This window comes from Rana temporaria, chromosome 13 (assembly GCF_905171775.1).
Source record: "Rana temporaria chromosome 13, aRanTem1.1, whole genome shotgun sequence".
Lineage (NCBI taxonomy): Eukaryota > Metazoa > Chordata > Amphibia > Anura > Ranidae > Rana > Rana temporaria.
The window spans coordinates 52,783,878-52,799,170 of record NC_053501.1 but is presented as its reverse complement, the minus strand read 5'-3'; the positions used below and the strand labels follow the sequence as shown (position 1 = coordinate 52,799,170).

At 44.1% G+C, this 15,293-nt stretch overlaps 1 protein-coding gene across 3 annotated transcripts in view; it reads left to right on the top strand.

The window, feature by feature from the left end:
- MGA (MAX dimerization protein MGA) overlaps positions 1 to 15,293 on the top strand; it is a 134,902-nt gene that overhangs the window by 103,933 nt on the left and 15,676 nt on the right. For all 3 annotated transcript variants that reach the window (XM_040333883.1, XM_040333882.1, XM_040333884.1), the window contains 4 exons: positions 2,489 to 2,671; positions 3,051 to 3,162; positions 3,536 to 3,964; positions 6,177 to 6,326. In XM_040333883.1, the coding sequence (XP_040189817.1) occupies positions 2,489 to 2,671; positions 3,051 to 3,162; positions 3,536 to 3,964; positions 6,177 to 6,326 (874 nt within the window). The remainder of the gene's footprint in view (positions 1 to 2,488; positions 2,672 to 3,050; positions 3,163 to 3,535; positions 3,965 to 6,176; positions 6,327 to 15,293) is intronic.

Sequence of the window (15,293 nt, the reverse complement as noted above, 5' to 3'; positions counted from 1 at the left end):
TTAAGTAGGTGGGGCCCTCAAATGTAATATGGGCCCCCTTGAAAACGTATGCCGCGACGATCGGACATTCCGACAACAAAACCGTGGACAAATTTCCAACTGATGTTGTCTCAAACTTGTCTTGCATACACACGGTCACACAAATGTCGGAAATTCCGAAAGCCAAGAACGAGGTGACGTACAGCACGTACAACGGCACAATAAAACGGAAGTTCCATACCAAGTGTGCCACCCTTTGGGCTCCTTCTGCTAATCTCATATTAGTAGAAGTTTGAGAGACGATTCCCGCTTTTCAGCCTCGTGCTTTTCAGTCCGTTTATAGCATGACGAATGTGCCATCTCCATTCCGAACGCTAGTTTTACCAGACCAAGCGCTTCCGTCTCATACTTGATTCAGAGCAATGCGTAGAATTTTGTGTGTCAGAATTGTCGGAATTTCGAACCAAAAGCTCCCATCGAACATTTGTTGTCGGAAATTCCGAGCGTGTGTAGGCGGCATTAGTCCTCTCAATTTGGCCCACTATTGCACCCACGTGTAACGGAAGCCACAGAGGACTTCATTTTTAGATTTGTCTGAACAGTATTTGAATTATCCGAAGACCTCCTGTAAGTCTACTGTACCCAGGACTAATCCTTTTATGCAGACACTAGTTTAGTCACTCATTAGCTCCCTAATTTCACTTGGACTTCAGTGGCAAGAATTTACCCTATTGAAAATGGGGAGGGTAGTGCTGCGCTAATCAGTGGTGAATGGATAAGTGAATAAACAGGTGGGGGAGGGGAATGAAAGTAGGTGTAATTGAAATGAGGAGCAATATAGCCCAAATGGCATCAGCATAAAAATAAATATAAATGATCAGTGAACAATAACAGTAATGGTGCAAATCATATAACTACACAGGTTCCTCTTAATGTGATGAAATACACTATAAGTAATGGTGCAAATTTTTTTTTTTTTTCAGGTAACTGTGCTAAGTGACACTCCTATATTGGTGATAAACAGTCCATCAACAGAGTTTGAAAAATATTAGCAAAAAATATAAGTAAAATTTCAAAAGTCCAAGAAAGCAAAAGTGCAAGTGTAGGTCCGCAATATGGAGTGAGAGGAAAATGGGTATCCAGTGATCCTTTTAGGGTAAGTAAGGATGTCCCCTTACCTTACTGCTGTAAGGTAACAGCATATAGATCCAACCACATTAGATGGTTCACTCGATGGGCTCTGATCCAACAACGGCAGGTCCTCCTTGGGGTTCTCGTCCCAGATTGGTCAGTTTCTCGCCCCAAAGAAATAAAGCATCGATGGTGTGATACCGTTTTAAAAATTTTTAATTCTCAAAGAAAATAGACAGGGGTACTCACATAATCCAAAATACAATTGAGCATGTAAAAAAGAGGGGCAATCTGTCGCCAACGTCACCTCCGATACCTCTCAGTGGACTCATGCGCATTCGTCACTATCATGTGACTTCCTCAGGAGTCTCCTGAGGAAGTCACATGATAGTGACGAATGCGCATGAGTCCACTGAGAGGTATCGGAGGTGACGTTGGCGACAGATTGCCCCTCTTTTTTACATGCTCAATTGTATTTTGGATTATGTGAGTACCCCTGTCTATTTTCTTTGAGAATTAAAAATTTTTAAAACGGTATCACACCATCGATGCTTTATTTCTTTGGGGCGAGAAACTGACCAATCTGGGACGAGAACCCCAAGGAGGACCTGCCGTTGTTGGATCAGAGCCCATCGAGTGAACCATCTAATGTGGTTGGATCTATATGCTGTTACCTTACAGCAGTAAGGTAAGGGGACATCCTTACTTACCCTAAAAGGATCACTGGATACCCATTTTCCTCTCACTCCATATTGCGGACCTACACTTGCACTTTTGCTTTCTTGGACTTTTGAAATTTTACTTATATTTTTTGCTAATATTTTTCAAACTCTGTTGATGGACTGTTTATCACCAATATAGGAGTGTCACTTAGCACAGTTACCTGAAAAAAAAAAAATTTGCACCATTACTTATAGTGTATTTCATCACATTAAGAGGAACCTGTGTAGTTATATGATTTGCACCATTACTGTTATTGTTCACTGATCATTTATATTTATTTTTATGCTGATGCCATTTGGGCTATATTGCTCCTCATTTCAATTACACCTACTTTCATTCCCCTCCCCCACCTGTTTATTCACTTATCCATTCACCACTGATTAGCGCAGCACTACCCTCCCCATTTTCAATTGCTTATGGTTTGATACACCTTCCAGTGCCGCAGCTGTACCTCCACTTCTCATCACTTTCATTTCCCCTCCCCCTTTCTTCCCCTCTCTGTTTCCCCTCCTTTGATAAGCGCGGTAATATCCATTTTTCCACAAGAATTTACCCTAGCCATACACTGCTCAATTTTCCCCATTATTGGCACTTTTTCTTCACACTAGCAATTGTATATCGCACTCTTACTTGATGTGTGTTTGTTTATATATAGGTGAACGGAGATGATACGTTTCCAGTAGAAGAAGTAGATGTGGTGTATGTTTCACATCGTAAGAACCACACAGCAAATGAGCGAAAGCGAAGAAATGAAATGAGGGATCTTTTCGAGGAGCTGAGGAAATCTCTGGGCCTTTTCAGACTTCCAAAAGCTTCAAAAATCCATATTATTAAAAAGGTTTGTCATGACTTTGTTTATTAAACTGAGACTGGTAAATAAAAAGCACAGGACCGCCATTGCTAGTCATGTTTAGAAACTGCTTGATGCCTGGCTGTATCTGACTTCAGTTCTCTTGAGTCAGACTTGGAACAAACTGTGTCTATAATAATAGCAATAGTGTCTGAATTTCTTATTAATATACTTGTTCCAGGTCAGCTAATCGGACAACCTTGAAGCCAAAGCATCGACAATACAGCTGCAATACCAGCATTAAAAAAAAAAAATCAGCAATAGAAGCCTCCATTATTCCTGCATAACACTTTCCTTTTAGACGTACAGTAATTTAGCAGCATTATGGTATGTGTGAAGCTTTGCTTACTTTTTGTCATTCTTCCAGGCAATAGAAGAAATTGAGGGATTAACAGATACAGCGGATAGCCTCATAAAGCAAAAGACCTTGATGTCTCAGAAACAGAGTCAGTTGATTAAGAAAGTGTCAAATCTCTCAGGTTGGTGGACTGTATTAAATAAAAAAAACATATCTAGTTAGATGATCAGCACTGCAAATTAACTTAAAACATATGTGTATTTATGGGTTACTCCACCCCAAGGCCTGCATTTCACAGCCTATTCATAAAATTCAAGCCACATGGTGCAGCCTGCAATATGTTGCAGTTTTCTCACTGTCTATTAAAGCAGAGAGAGCTCCATGATTGGAGAAAAGGCTTGTCACATGACTTTGAAAGGTCAGGTGATCATTTATTTCTTGACTACGTTTGATTTTATAGCGCTTGGCTGACCTGAGTCTTGAAGTGCTAACCATTTTTGTAAAGCCCATCACTGTTAACTGCTATAATGTTCTTTTTATTTCCATTTCCACAGGAAAACCAAAGGAAGTTGTGATGAAGAAACTGGAATACTTATATGCAAAGCAGAGTGCTTTAGAAGTAGAAAGTGAAAAAAGTGCTTTAGAAGGAGAGCATCAAAAGAGTTCTTCGGAAGCCGAGCATCAGAAGAGTTCTTCGGAAGCCGAGCATCAGAAGAGTTCTTCGGAAGCCGAGCATCAGAAGAGTTCTTCGGAAGCAGAGCATCAGAAGAGTGCTTTGGAAGCCGAGAGTAGGAAGAGTGCTTTGGAAGCCGAGAGTAAGCAAGACTTTGTGGAACATCATACTCTCATAGCATCTGTAAACAAACCTCCTCCACCTTTACCACTCTTGAGAATGGAGAATAAAGCCAATTGTGAAACTTCATGTAGTAAAACTAAGAAGCCAATCATACTTGCAAGGAATCATGTGCTGCATTCAGCGGGAAGTAAGTACAAATGAACTTTTCTTTGCCCAAGTTCACACTAGTGCTGCTGCATAGTGTGCATTTCAATGTGTTTTTTAAAGTGCATTTCATTCATGGTTTTTGTAAGCATTTTTTATAAAAAAAAAAATGGTAGGAGGAGACTGGTTTTTGAACACAAAGCCCTGCCAAAAACACGTCTACATGTTTTTCATGTGCTTTTCGTGCACTCCCATTGAGCCTTTGGAGCCAAAACTGTTGCACCTTTTTAAAAATCGCACTGCATCATGTTGCATTGCGGTAAACAGGCACCATAGGAAATAATGCGAGTTCCATTGTTGTGGATTTCAGGGCGAAGGCAGACGCAGGAGAAATTGCACTAGTATCAGTGGGGACTTATCCAAATAATCTTTAGAAGCATATTTCACTTTAATGAAAGCAGAGTGAATTACAGAGTTGTTTCTAATAGACATTAATCAGACTGGCTTTACCACTGCCAGGCAGGACCGCCACTAGAAATCATGTGGCCCCATACAACTTGCATGATAGAGCCCCCATCTCATCCACCACAGACACAGACGCTTAAAAATTGGGAAGCACCCTTAGCAAGCCACAGTTATGAGGCAATTGGTTCATGTAGCAAGATGGTGCTAACAGTGGGAGGGGCTTAAAACTTGAGCCTACGTACAGGGGTCAGAAGTATGTAATGTATAGCAGTCAGAGGTGTCATATGCAGGGCACATGCCCCTTATGTGTGTGTTTATATATATATATATATAAGTGTGTGTGTGTGTGGGATTTATAGGTAAAGTGGGGGTAGGGTGGGAATCCACCTAGGAAGCGACGGCCGCCCTCAGTTTGCCAGGCCGTCTGATGACCATGGTTTAGATCAACCAATGTCCAGTTTTTGAACTTTTGGGCATTGCTGCTAAATGTGGTGTAAAGTTCCGAGTACCAGTAGCCCTGAAAGAGTGGAGAAGCTGTCGGTGTAAATTTGGCCACCTGCTCTAGGGTCATATACCACCAGAATACTAGTTTTATCTGCATTTTCCTGGGCTAGGATATTGGTGCAGTATTTTGTTTATGCTAGCCAAATTGTATTCCAGTCTGTAATAGCTAAAGTTTCTCGTAAGTCTCATTCCCAGTTTAGTATATACTGAAGTTTGGAGCAGTGTGTTGAGGATTTGAGGGCACTGTATAAAAGGGATATTGAACTTGCTGAATGTAGGTTGTAAAGGCTAAGGGGTTTTCAAAAGTAGGGGTGAATGCATTATAAAGAATACCTGAGAGAGGGAGATTAGGTGAAATCAGCTTGCCAGCGTACTTGACAGTCCCATCGTCGCTGTAAGTTTTTGGTAAAGTAAGTTCTATTGGGAGGTTGTCAATTGGAAAAGGAGAACTAAACATGATTTTTAAGCAAGGCTATCTTGACAGTTCTGAGGTAGCATGAAGAGATGCCAATTGTGCTGTTTTGCACCGCAGTATAATATTTACCCAAGTTTGGTATACTTATGCCTCCATATAGGATATGACCTGCCAATCTTGGTCTCTGACTGTGCGTCCCATATTAATCTGAGAATTTCCCTCTTTTCCATTTAGAAAATATGTCTAGGGATGAGTATCTGAAAGGCCCCAAAATAGTAGAGCATTTTAGGAAGGTTTGACATTTTGAGTATTTAGCCAAATCAGGACAATGGAATTGAATGCTGAATGGTAAAAAGATTGGAAAGTTCCCTGAAAAGGGGAGGGTAGTTTGCCTTATATAAGGGGGGTCAAAGGAGGGTGATTTGGAAGCCTACGTAAGGTAAGGATGAGGTCCATATAAAGGCTACTTTAGGGGTTTAGAGTGGCAGCTGTTGACTTTGCAGATATCAAGAATAGCATTTAATAAAGCAAAGTCTGACAAGGTTTTGAAAAGCTTTGGCAAAGTGATAAGTTGGAATGATATATTGAGACGAATATCATTGGCAAATATTTATGTGCTGAGTGTTTCCAAAGTTGATGCCTTAAATCGAGCCATTGGCTCAAAAATGTTGACGCTGGAATGTGATGATTTAATTTACTGTGTGTACAGGCCAACAAATAACACCACAAAACTACATGAACAGGTTTATAATGTCTTTTTTTTCTGTTTTGTTTTATTGAGGTAGGCATAATAATTTGACACTACAAGTGTACAATATTTACTTTTTAAAGTTATAAAGCTCTATTAAAGTGGCATGCTTTTGTTTTTCAGCACAGCAGCCAGTTGTCATACCTATACCCAATTTACCAAGGGATTCTTCAGGACAACTGGCAGCAGTGAAGGAAGCCATTGTTGGACAGGTTGCTGGCATTCCACCAACACTTGTGTCGGCTGATGTGAGACCGGCACAGATGCCAACAGGTAACTTCAATATACAGCGTTTCCCGTTTAAAATGATTGTCCCAAATATATATAACAACATGAAGGACCCAGAAATTCGATAAATAGTCCAGCTTAAAAGAGGAATTTTTATTTATTTTTCAAAGGAATCACACTTGCCTAGGTGGATGGAGCACTGGTCCCCCGCCGGTTTTTAGACTGAGAACCAAGATATCAAACATCGCTGATCACTCAGTTCTCAGAGCTCTGAGAACAGAGAGCTGGTGACTGTCACCGGAGCGCTGGGCTGTGGAGGGGACTGGGTCGGCTGGCCCAGACTTTAGTGGCTCGCTGAGAGGCTGAGCCAGGTTTTAGCTCAGGGTCCTGGGCAGATCCCAACCATATGGTCGCAATCTTTCCCCAGCTCTGTGACGTCAGACAAAAGCGGGCTTCAGCCATCTGTCTGCTGAAAACAGGTCACCGGAGTGCAGAACGAACTGCACACCTTGATCGCCCCCTAGTGTTAACCCCTTCCCTGCCAGTGACATTTACACAGTAATCAGTGCATTGTTATAGCACTGATCGCTGTATAATTGTCAATGATCCCAAAAAAAGTGTCCGCTCTGTATGTCGCAGTACCGCAAAAAATCGCAGATCATTGCCATTACCAGTAAAAGAAAAAAATATATAATAATAAAAATGCCATAAATCTTTCCCATAGTTTATTTTTATTAACCAAAAATATGTAGAAGAATATATATTGGCCTAAACTGATGAAAAAAATGTGTTTTAAAAAAATAAATTGGGGGATATTTATTATAGCAAAAAAGTAAAAAATATTAATATTTTTTGTTTTGTTTTTTTAAAATTGTTGCCGTTTTTTGTTTGTATAGCGCAAAAATTAATAACCGCAGAGGTGATCAAATACCACCAAAAGAAAGCTCTATTTGTGGGGAAAAAAACGCATGACCACGCAATTGTCAGTTAAAGCGACGCAGTGCCAAACTGTAAAAAGTGCTCTGGTCAGGAAGGGGGTAAAATCTTCCGGGGCTGAAGTGAAGTAATATTAAATGCTTTACATTTTTACCTTTTAATGCAGTTAAATCATGCAGTGCAACATTCCTCTGTATATTTTTGGCTTGTATGTGTGCCCAAAACACTTACATCGCTGTTCATCAGGTCCCACAGCACTGCCTCCCAGAACTACTGGGTAGAGGAGAGTGCTCCCTGTGTCATTTTACATGCACAGTGCACTAGTCACAGCACAGGTTCCAGCTGCTGTAAATCAGTCAGGTAAATGATGTGCCACTGGAACTGCTGCTGTGGATGTTATGAAACTCCTGTATTACCAGCGAAGAGCATGCAAAGGTGGCTCCATGAAACCCTGTAAGGGTGTAGAGCCACCAGTAAACCCAGAATTAGATAAGGGGCATTGCAAGACAATGGGGGAAAAAAGCAGACTTGCAAACATGGTAAGTGCTGGGTTCTGAAGCACTATATGCTTCTTCTATTATTGGGGTTTAAAGCTGAGTTCCACCCAAAAATAGAACTTCTGCTGTTTGGATTCACCCCCCCTCCGGTGTAACATTTGGCAATTTTCAGGGGGGAGAAGATACATGTCTAATACAGGTATTTTCTCCCACTTCCGGCGAAAGATCGCTGCAGTATCTGCTGTGATCTACACCATGACCGCCCCCAGTCAACCCCTCGCCGTTGTCTTCTGGGAGACGCACAGATCTCAGTATTTGTAGCTACTGACTTTTAAGTGTTATTTTTTTAGGTGGAACTCCGCTTTTATAACACCTTAAAGGGGTTGTAAAGGTTCGTTTTTATTATATAAATGGGTTTCTTTAAAGTGGAAGTAAACCCTCCTATTTTTTTCAGCCAAGGAAGCTGCCATCTTGGCCTCTGTTTAATCTGCAATTGCCACGATGCTGCACATGTGATCAGTTATGAAGCCAGCCCGTTGGATGGTTTGACAGTTTGGTTGAGAGCACAAGTAAATGTGACATCTAGCATTTCCGGCATGCCGGGAATGTTGATTGTTTTTTTAAACTATCAAATAGATGGGTTTACTTCCGCTTTAAGCTAGTGCATTGTTGGTTCACTTACCTTTTCCTTCGTTTTCCCTTTTTTTTTTTTTTTTACTTGGGAAAACCAACTTTATTGATACGAAGCACATATTACATGACAGTCAAGTACATCAGTTAGAAAAAGTACAGTTGCATATGGTAAAATGCATAGGGTTTTTTGTTCACCTAGATACCGTTGGATATACATTCGCTTGGTCATAAGGACACTTTAGCATATTGATATAGCACACTCTCCGGGTGAAGCAGAATCAGACACATGTTTCTCCATTCTCTAGCCACCTGTCCCATATTTTTGTGTGGAACCCCTGTGTGTGTAAATCAGCTTTTTAAATGGCAAAGTATCTTTAACAGCCTTTTTCCACAGCTGTAGAGAGGGGGGCAAATCCTGCATCCATCTCTGGGCGATCACCTTTCGAGCTAAAAACAGTGTTTCAAGAAGGAAAATTGTATGATATTTATCAACCTCTCTACGTCAGGCAGTAATCCCAGAATACACAACTTAGGGTCAAGTACCACAGCGAGCCCATATTATCATGCAAACCACCTGTGTCCAGTACGTCTGAATATTTGAACAGCTCCAAATAAGATGATAAAATGTACCAAGAGTGGACTGACGCAAGCGACAGGTCGGGTTGGATGTGCGTTGGAACTTGGCCAACCTCAGTGGTGTTAGGTAGGCTCTGTGAACAATGTAAGTTTGCGTCAGTCTATCTGATAGCTTAGGGGATGCAGTCTTGGTTCCCTCAAGTATTTCGTCCCAGTCTGTGTCTTCTATTGGGCCTACGTCCTGTTCCCAAGCCGTCTTGGCTTTCTGAGAGACGCCCACTGTGCCTCTGCGCCTGATGGTGTCGTACAGGTGCGAAATAAACTTGGAGGGATCACTCCTCAGAACAATACCTAGCACCGGCTGGGGTTCCGTCTCTACATCCAGAGACGGTAGCTGGGTTCTGAGTGCATGACGGAGCTGCAGGTATTTAAAAGCTAAGTGCTGTGGGAGTGAAAATTCCTCTCTAAGTGCCTGAAATTGTTTGAATCCAGGGTTCTATAGGACTTGATGTAGGTAGATTATGCCGTATCTAGCCCATATCACAGAGTCGGGAATCTCCGTGAGTTCTGGCATATGGCTGTTAAGCCACAGTGGGGTATGAGAATACAATTTCCCAACATTTTTTTTTACGGGATATTTCCCATATTCGTTGATGCAATAGCATTCCCGAGTTGTGCCTTAAGGCTTGCTTATTTGGTTTTCCGAGAAGGATAGATTGTAGGGGCGTGTGTGTAGGGTGCCCGGGTTTATCGCAAACTAAGGACCTATAACGTTGTAGTTCCGATGGTATTGAAGTGATATAGATGAGAGAGCTGCAAGGCCAGGTAATAGTCATATAGGTCTGGTAGGGAAGCACCGCCCATATCCGTTGGGTTCTTTAAAATGTGCCAAGCTAGTTTGTGTCTGCCAGTCCCCCAAACGAATGAATTCAGAATAGCTTCCATTTGTTTGAATATTTTTAAGGGTATGTATAAAGGGGCGTGCCACACCATATACAGAAGTTTGGGCAATATTATAATTTTTATAATATTTATGCGCCCCATCACCCCTAACGGTAATCTAGCCCACGTCTGTCTCTTGAGTTTGATCATGTCAAACAGTGGTGCCACATTCAGGGGTGTATAATCTGTCAAATTCCTGGTAACCTCAACTCCTAGGTATTTAATCCTGGATACTCTGGAGAGTGGCATCTGAGGGGTCATCAATGGGGGGGGGGGATATCTATGGGGAGAATTTGGGATTTGTCCCAATTAATACGCAGTCCCGAGAAGCCACCCATCTGCTCAATAATTCTTAACGCTGTTTGCAGTGACGGTCCCTGATCTGCTAGGTATAGGATAGTGTCATCCGCGTATAGGCCTATCTTATCAACTGAGTGGCCTCGACGCAAACCATGAATATCAGGGTGTGCTCTGATGGCGATGGCCAGCGGCTCAGCGGCCAGGGCATACAGCAACGGGGATATGGGACATCCCTGACGAGTACCCCTTTCCAGAGGAAACTGCTCCGACAACCAACCATTAACAAAGATCCTTGCCTTGGGAGTCTGATACAGAAATTGCACCCATTTGATAAAATGCTGTCCAAAGCCATAATTACGTAGACTTTCCCAGAGATGGGGCCATTCCACTGAATCAAAAGCCTTGGCCGTGTCGAGCGCCACCACCACCACCCTAGTTTCTGAGTTATCATGCCGCGCCTGGATATTCATGTATAGTCATCTAATGTTCATAGCAGTGTTCGTTAACCCTGTTTGGTTTGTGTGAATTAGTGATAATATGGCAGCATTTAATCAAGATGCTAATAGTTTGGCTAAGATCTTAATATCTACCTGAAGTAGAGAGATAGGTCGATAAGATTCAGGGTAGCGGGGGTCCTTCCCAGGTTTAGGGAGTACTATAATTTGGGCTTCCTGCATAGACTCAGGTAGTATGTTCGTATTAAAGATAGATTGATACAAGGCCTTTAGCTTGGAAACAAGTATATCGGAGTAGGTAGCATAAAATTCCAAAGGGAGTCCATCCAATCCCGGTGCCTTGCATTTGGCCAACTGAGCAATCGTCTCAGCAACGCCATGTGCCGTAATAGGCGCCTCTAGTAGTTTGACTTGCTCTTGGTTAAGCCGAGGAAGCTGAATGGTGGCCAAATATGACTGCAGTTCCCCATACAAATAGGTGCCCTGGGATTTATAAAGGATACTATAAAATTGTTGAAATTTAGCTGCCACTTGGTTCGGATCAGTAATAGTACTTCCTTCAGGGTCACTGAGTGAAACCACCACCGGAGGCTTATCATCCAAATGAGCCAGATAGGCCTGCAGTCTTCCCGCTCTCTCCCCCTGCTCTTGGACTCTCTGCCTGCTGAAGAAAACCCAATGTTTAGCTTTCTCTGTGAGCATTTGCGTTACCAAACGGGACTGGAGTTTGACTCTGTTAAGATTTTCAGGGGTCGGGCTAGCATTATATGCGGCTTCTAGGTCACCGAGTTTGTCAGAGGTTAGTTGGAGTATATTGGTAGTCACATTTACGCCTATTTATTCTGGTGGATAACAGCCTGCGGGAATGCGCCTTAAAATCATCCCAGTGTGAGTTGAGGGTATAGGGCCCCTGCAGTCTATCAAAGAAGAAAAGCAGTTCCCCTGCAATGGAGTCATGGTCTGTGAGGACCGACAACCAATGGGGAGGGATTAAGTCTCCACAGTTGCTCTGGAGAGGCAGCTCGAAGAGACACCGTAAACCAGCATGGGGAGTGGTCTGAGAGGATCCTGGGAGTAAACCCCGAGCCCGTCACCTTTTAACATCAGCCATAGTGTCTAGGGGTATAGTCTGAGGGCCCCCCGGTCTGCAGGGGAAGGGTCTCAGATTCATTATACAGAGTACTATACAGATTATAAGCCGTAGACGTGATGACCTGTTCGTCACAGTTAAACGTGCATATATGGTAAGTGCTCATTCCAAGTAAATAACAAGTGCACAACGGTGCTAACATTCCCAATGCACTGATCAAGAGATCTGGCATTTTCCTTCCCTCCCAGCCTCTCACCCCCCCAACTTGGTGGAAGCATGCAGTCCCTTGCAACCTTAATGTGAATTATCTTCCAGCCATCAACTTTGGCTGGAGGTACAGTACTTAAAAAGTGGCAAACATACCAGATCAAAATAGTAAGGAAAAAATATGGGTTGCAAACAAATCAGGGGCGATTATTCACTGTGTAGCGCAAGAACAGGGCATTAAACATATTATACGTGTTTTTCTTTTTCTAAGTGATGCTCACGCTGCAAGGATACATAGTTATCTTCGTGTATCAACGTTTTTGGGGCGTTAGCCCCATGGTATGTCCATGGAAGTGTTGCGGGGGTGGTAGGAGACATAGGGTGTTAGTCTCTGTAGTCCAAGCAACTCCCGACCAAGGGCCGAGTGCCCAGGAGCATCAGTATACTGAGTCCCTGCTCCCCCCGGGGAACTTAAGCTTCGAGCCCCCACCCCCAAACTGTGGAGCCTCCACCCATAGGACAAGTGATGCTTGGGTTAAATAGCCGGGGAGGGGGGATAAGCAAAAAAAGGGGAGCTTTCGTGTGAGAGCAACAATAATTATGAGAAGAAAATAAAAATGGGGGGGTGGGGAGGGACTATTCTCTCCCCCCCCCCCCCCCGCAGCAAAGGGGACGTATAAAAGAAAGGTGGGGCCTGCCATCCGATATTGGCAGCAGTACTCACAGTAGCAGGCCGTGTAACCGGTCATCCATCCGGGCGTCCGCGCTGATCTAGCCAGCGTGCAGCCTCCTTCGGGTTCTCAAATATGGCTCTGCCATCCTCCTCCACTCTCAATCTGGCCAGGAACAACATGGCATATTTAAAGTGGGCCACCCTGAGCCGCCGCTTGACCTCCTGGAACTGTGCACGCTTCTTTTGGACTTCATTTGAGAAGTCAGGGAAAACTGCAACATGGACGTTGCCCAGGGTTATGTTGCCTTTCTCTCTAGTCAGCCTAAGGATTTTATCTCTGTCTTTGAAATTAAGGAACTTGGCGATTAAAGGTCCTGGGGGGGGGGTGGAGGCTTAGCTGGGATGCGATGCGCCTGTTCCACCACAAACATTACAGAAAAGGCCTCCCTCCCAAATTGTTGGATCAGGAGGGATTCCAAGTATTCAACAGGGTTAGTGCCTTCTGCCTTTTCAGGTAGGCCGATGAAACGTAGGTTGCAGCGCCTTAATCGGTTCTCCATGTCATCCTGGTGTGCATGCAGCTGGTGGACTTGGCGCTGTAGGTCCTCTGTGGTATGGCGTAAGAGATGCAGGATGTCCTCTGCCGCTCCAATGCGTTTCTCGACTTTGGTGACTGTCTTTTACCATAGATAGATCCTGGCACAGGAGGGAGATGTCTACTTTGACTTCATCGATTTTAGCGGTAAGTGTCCCCTGCAGCATCGCATTGGCCTCTAGGACCTTGGCTGTATCAGCGTCCTGATGAACCACCGCGGAGCCCTCACCTTCGCCATCTTTGGCCTGCGGCTCTGAATCCTGATGGCGGAATTTTGCCAGTTTGTCCACCGCTGTGGAGGTCCTCTTCGGCGGAGACATGTTCTCTTCCCGCTTCGGGCTGTGGATGGTCAGACCGTCACCAAGCAGAGCAGGATGGTCGCCGCTACAGGAGTCAGGCCTGGACCGCTGTCCGCTCCTGCTGCCAGATGCGTTTATACCGCAGAGGGGGCCCCCAGGGGGAGATGTATCCCAGGGGCAGCCAGGGAGGTCCGCAGAGCTCGCCGAGATCTCCTCCGGGTGTTGCAAGTTAGCCGCCACTCCGGGTGTTAGGCCCGCGCTACGGCTCAGGGAGAGTGTGGGTGCGCCGCTGCAGCGGCCCCTGGGAGGCCAGAGGCTACCCCAGGAGGAGATGTACCCTAGCGCTGACAGGGAGGCCTGTATATTTCACCCAGGCCTCCGCTGGGTGTAGCAAGATGGCCGCCGTTCCTAAAGGTAGGCCGAAGACGCGGCCCACCCCACGGCAGAAGGAGGGTGCAGATGAGTCACTGCGGCAGCCCCAGGGAGTCCGGAGGGTAATCCAGCAGGAGATGCAGCTCGGGCAAGCTTGGAGGCCTGAAGAATCCTCCGAGGCCTCTGCCGGGTGTAGCAATATGGCTGCCGCACCGGGATGTAGGCCGAAGCCGCGGTCCGTCCCACGGCTCAGGAAGGTTACAGAGATGTTTCAGTGTTTTCAGGCCGAGCACCAGGCAGGCTGTTCCAGGATCCAGAGGGCCGCCGCCGGGTGGAGCAACACAGCCACCGCTCCAGGGACTAGGCCGAAGCCTCGGCCTGTCCTACGGGGGATGCAGGGATCCGGAAAACCCCTCGATGGCTGCCTCAGGCGGGCTGGCAGACCCCAAAAACCCCAGAGATGATGCAACAAATCCCCTGTCACAGATGATGGCATATATTGATCAGGATGCCAGCAGGATTTAACTTCAGGAGTATGGGCAAGCGGAGCTCATTGCCGTCCAGGCAACGCCTTCGATTTCCCTTCTAAATGTTTTTTTTTCCTTTTGCTTTCTTTGTCTGAATTTCTCACTTCCCGTTCCTCCTCAGTAAGCTGTTCAGTGAGCTGTTCTGGCTGACTAAACGCCGCTCAGATGATGGTGGCAAGTTTACTGAGGAGAACAGGAAGTGAGAAATTCAGACAAAGAAAAGGAATTTGAAGGAAAAAGTAAGTGAACCAACAATGCACTAGCTTAAAGGAACGTATTTAGAAAATAAAAAACAAACCTTTACAACCCCTTCAATGTCTTTTAAAGTTTTCATGTTCACGTTTTTTAATAAAGCAAGCTTTGTGCCCTGGCACCTTTTTAGCAGGTAGGTTTTTCCTACAGTTGGTTATAAAACGGAAAACTTTCTGAGCGTATTTGAAACTGGTGCTGCAGCGTCAGGAATACAGAGACCTACACAATGTACCTCCTGTGCCATGTGCACTTCACTATTGTAGTTTTAGCCTCCTTTTAAGTCGGGTTAGGTCCTCTTAAAAAGTTGTAATCCACACGGCAATGGCATATGATGTTTTGATGTTTTGAATTTTAAAGACTGGTTTAAATATGTCAAGACAAACTATTTTTTGCATACAGGTAGAAGGAACTATGTTATTCATCTTCAATGTCATTTGTCTTGTTTAATCCCATCTTTAATGCATGACGTATAATTGAATAACATTTGATAAAAACGGAAAATAAAAAATAATGCTCCTAAACCAAAACACAACAAATTTGAAAAAAAAAAGCAGATAATCGGTATGACTACAATTTTAATCAAATGTTTTTTTTTTTTTTTGATCCAAAAATTTGTAGGTATACAAAAACAAGAAAAACAAAACACTAAATAGGCAAC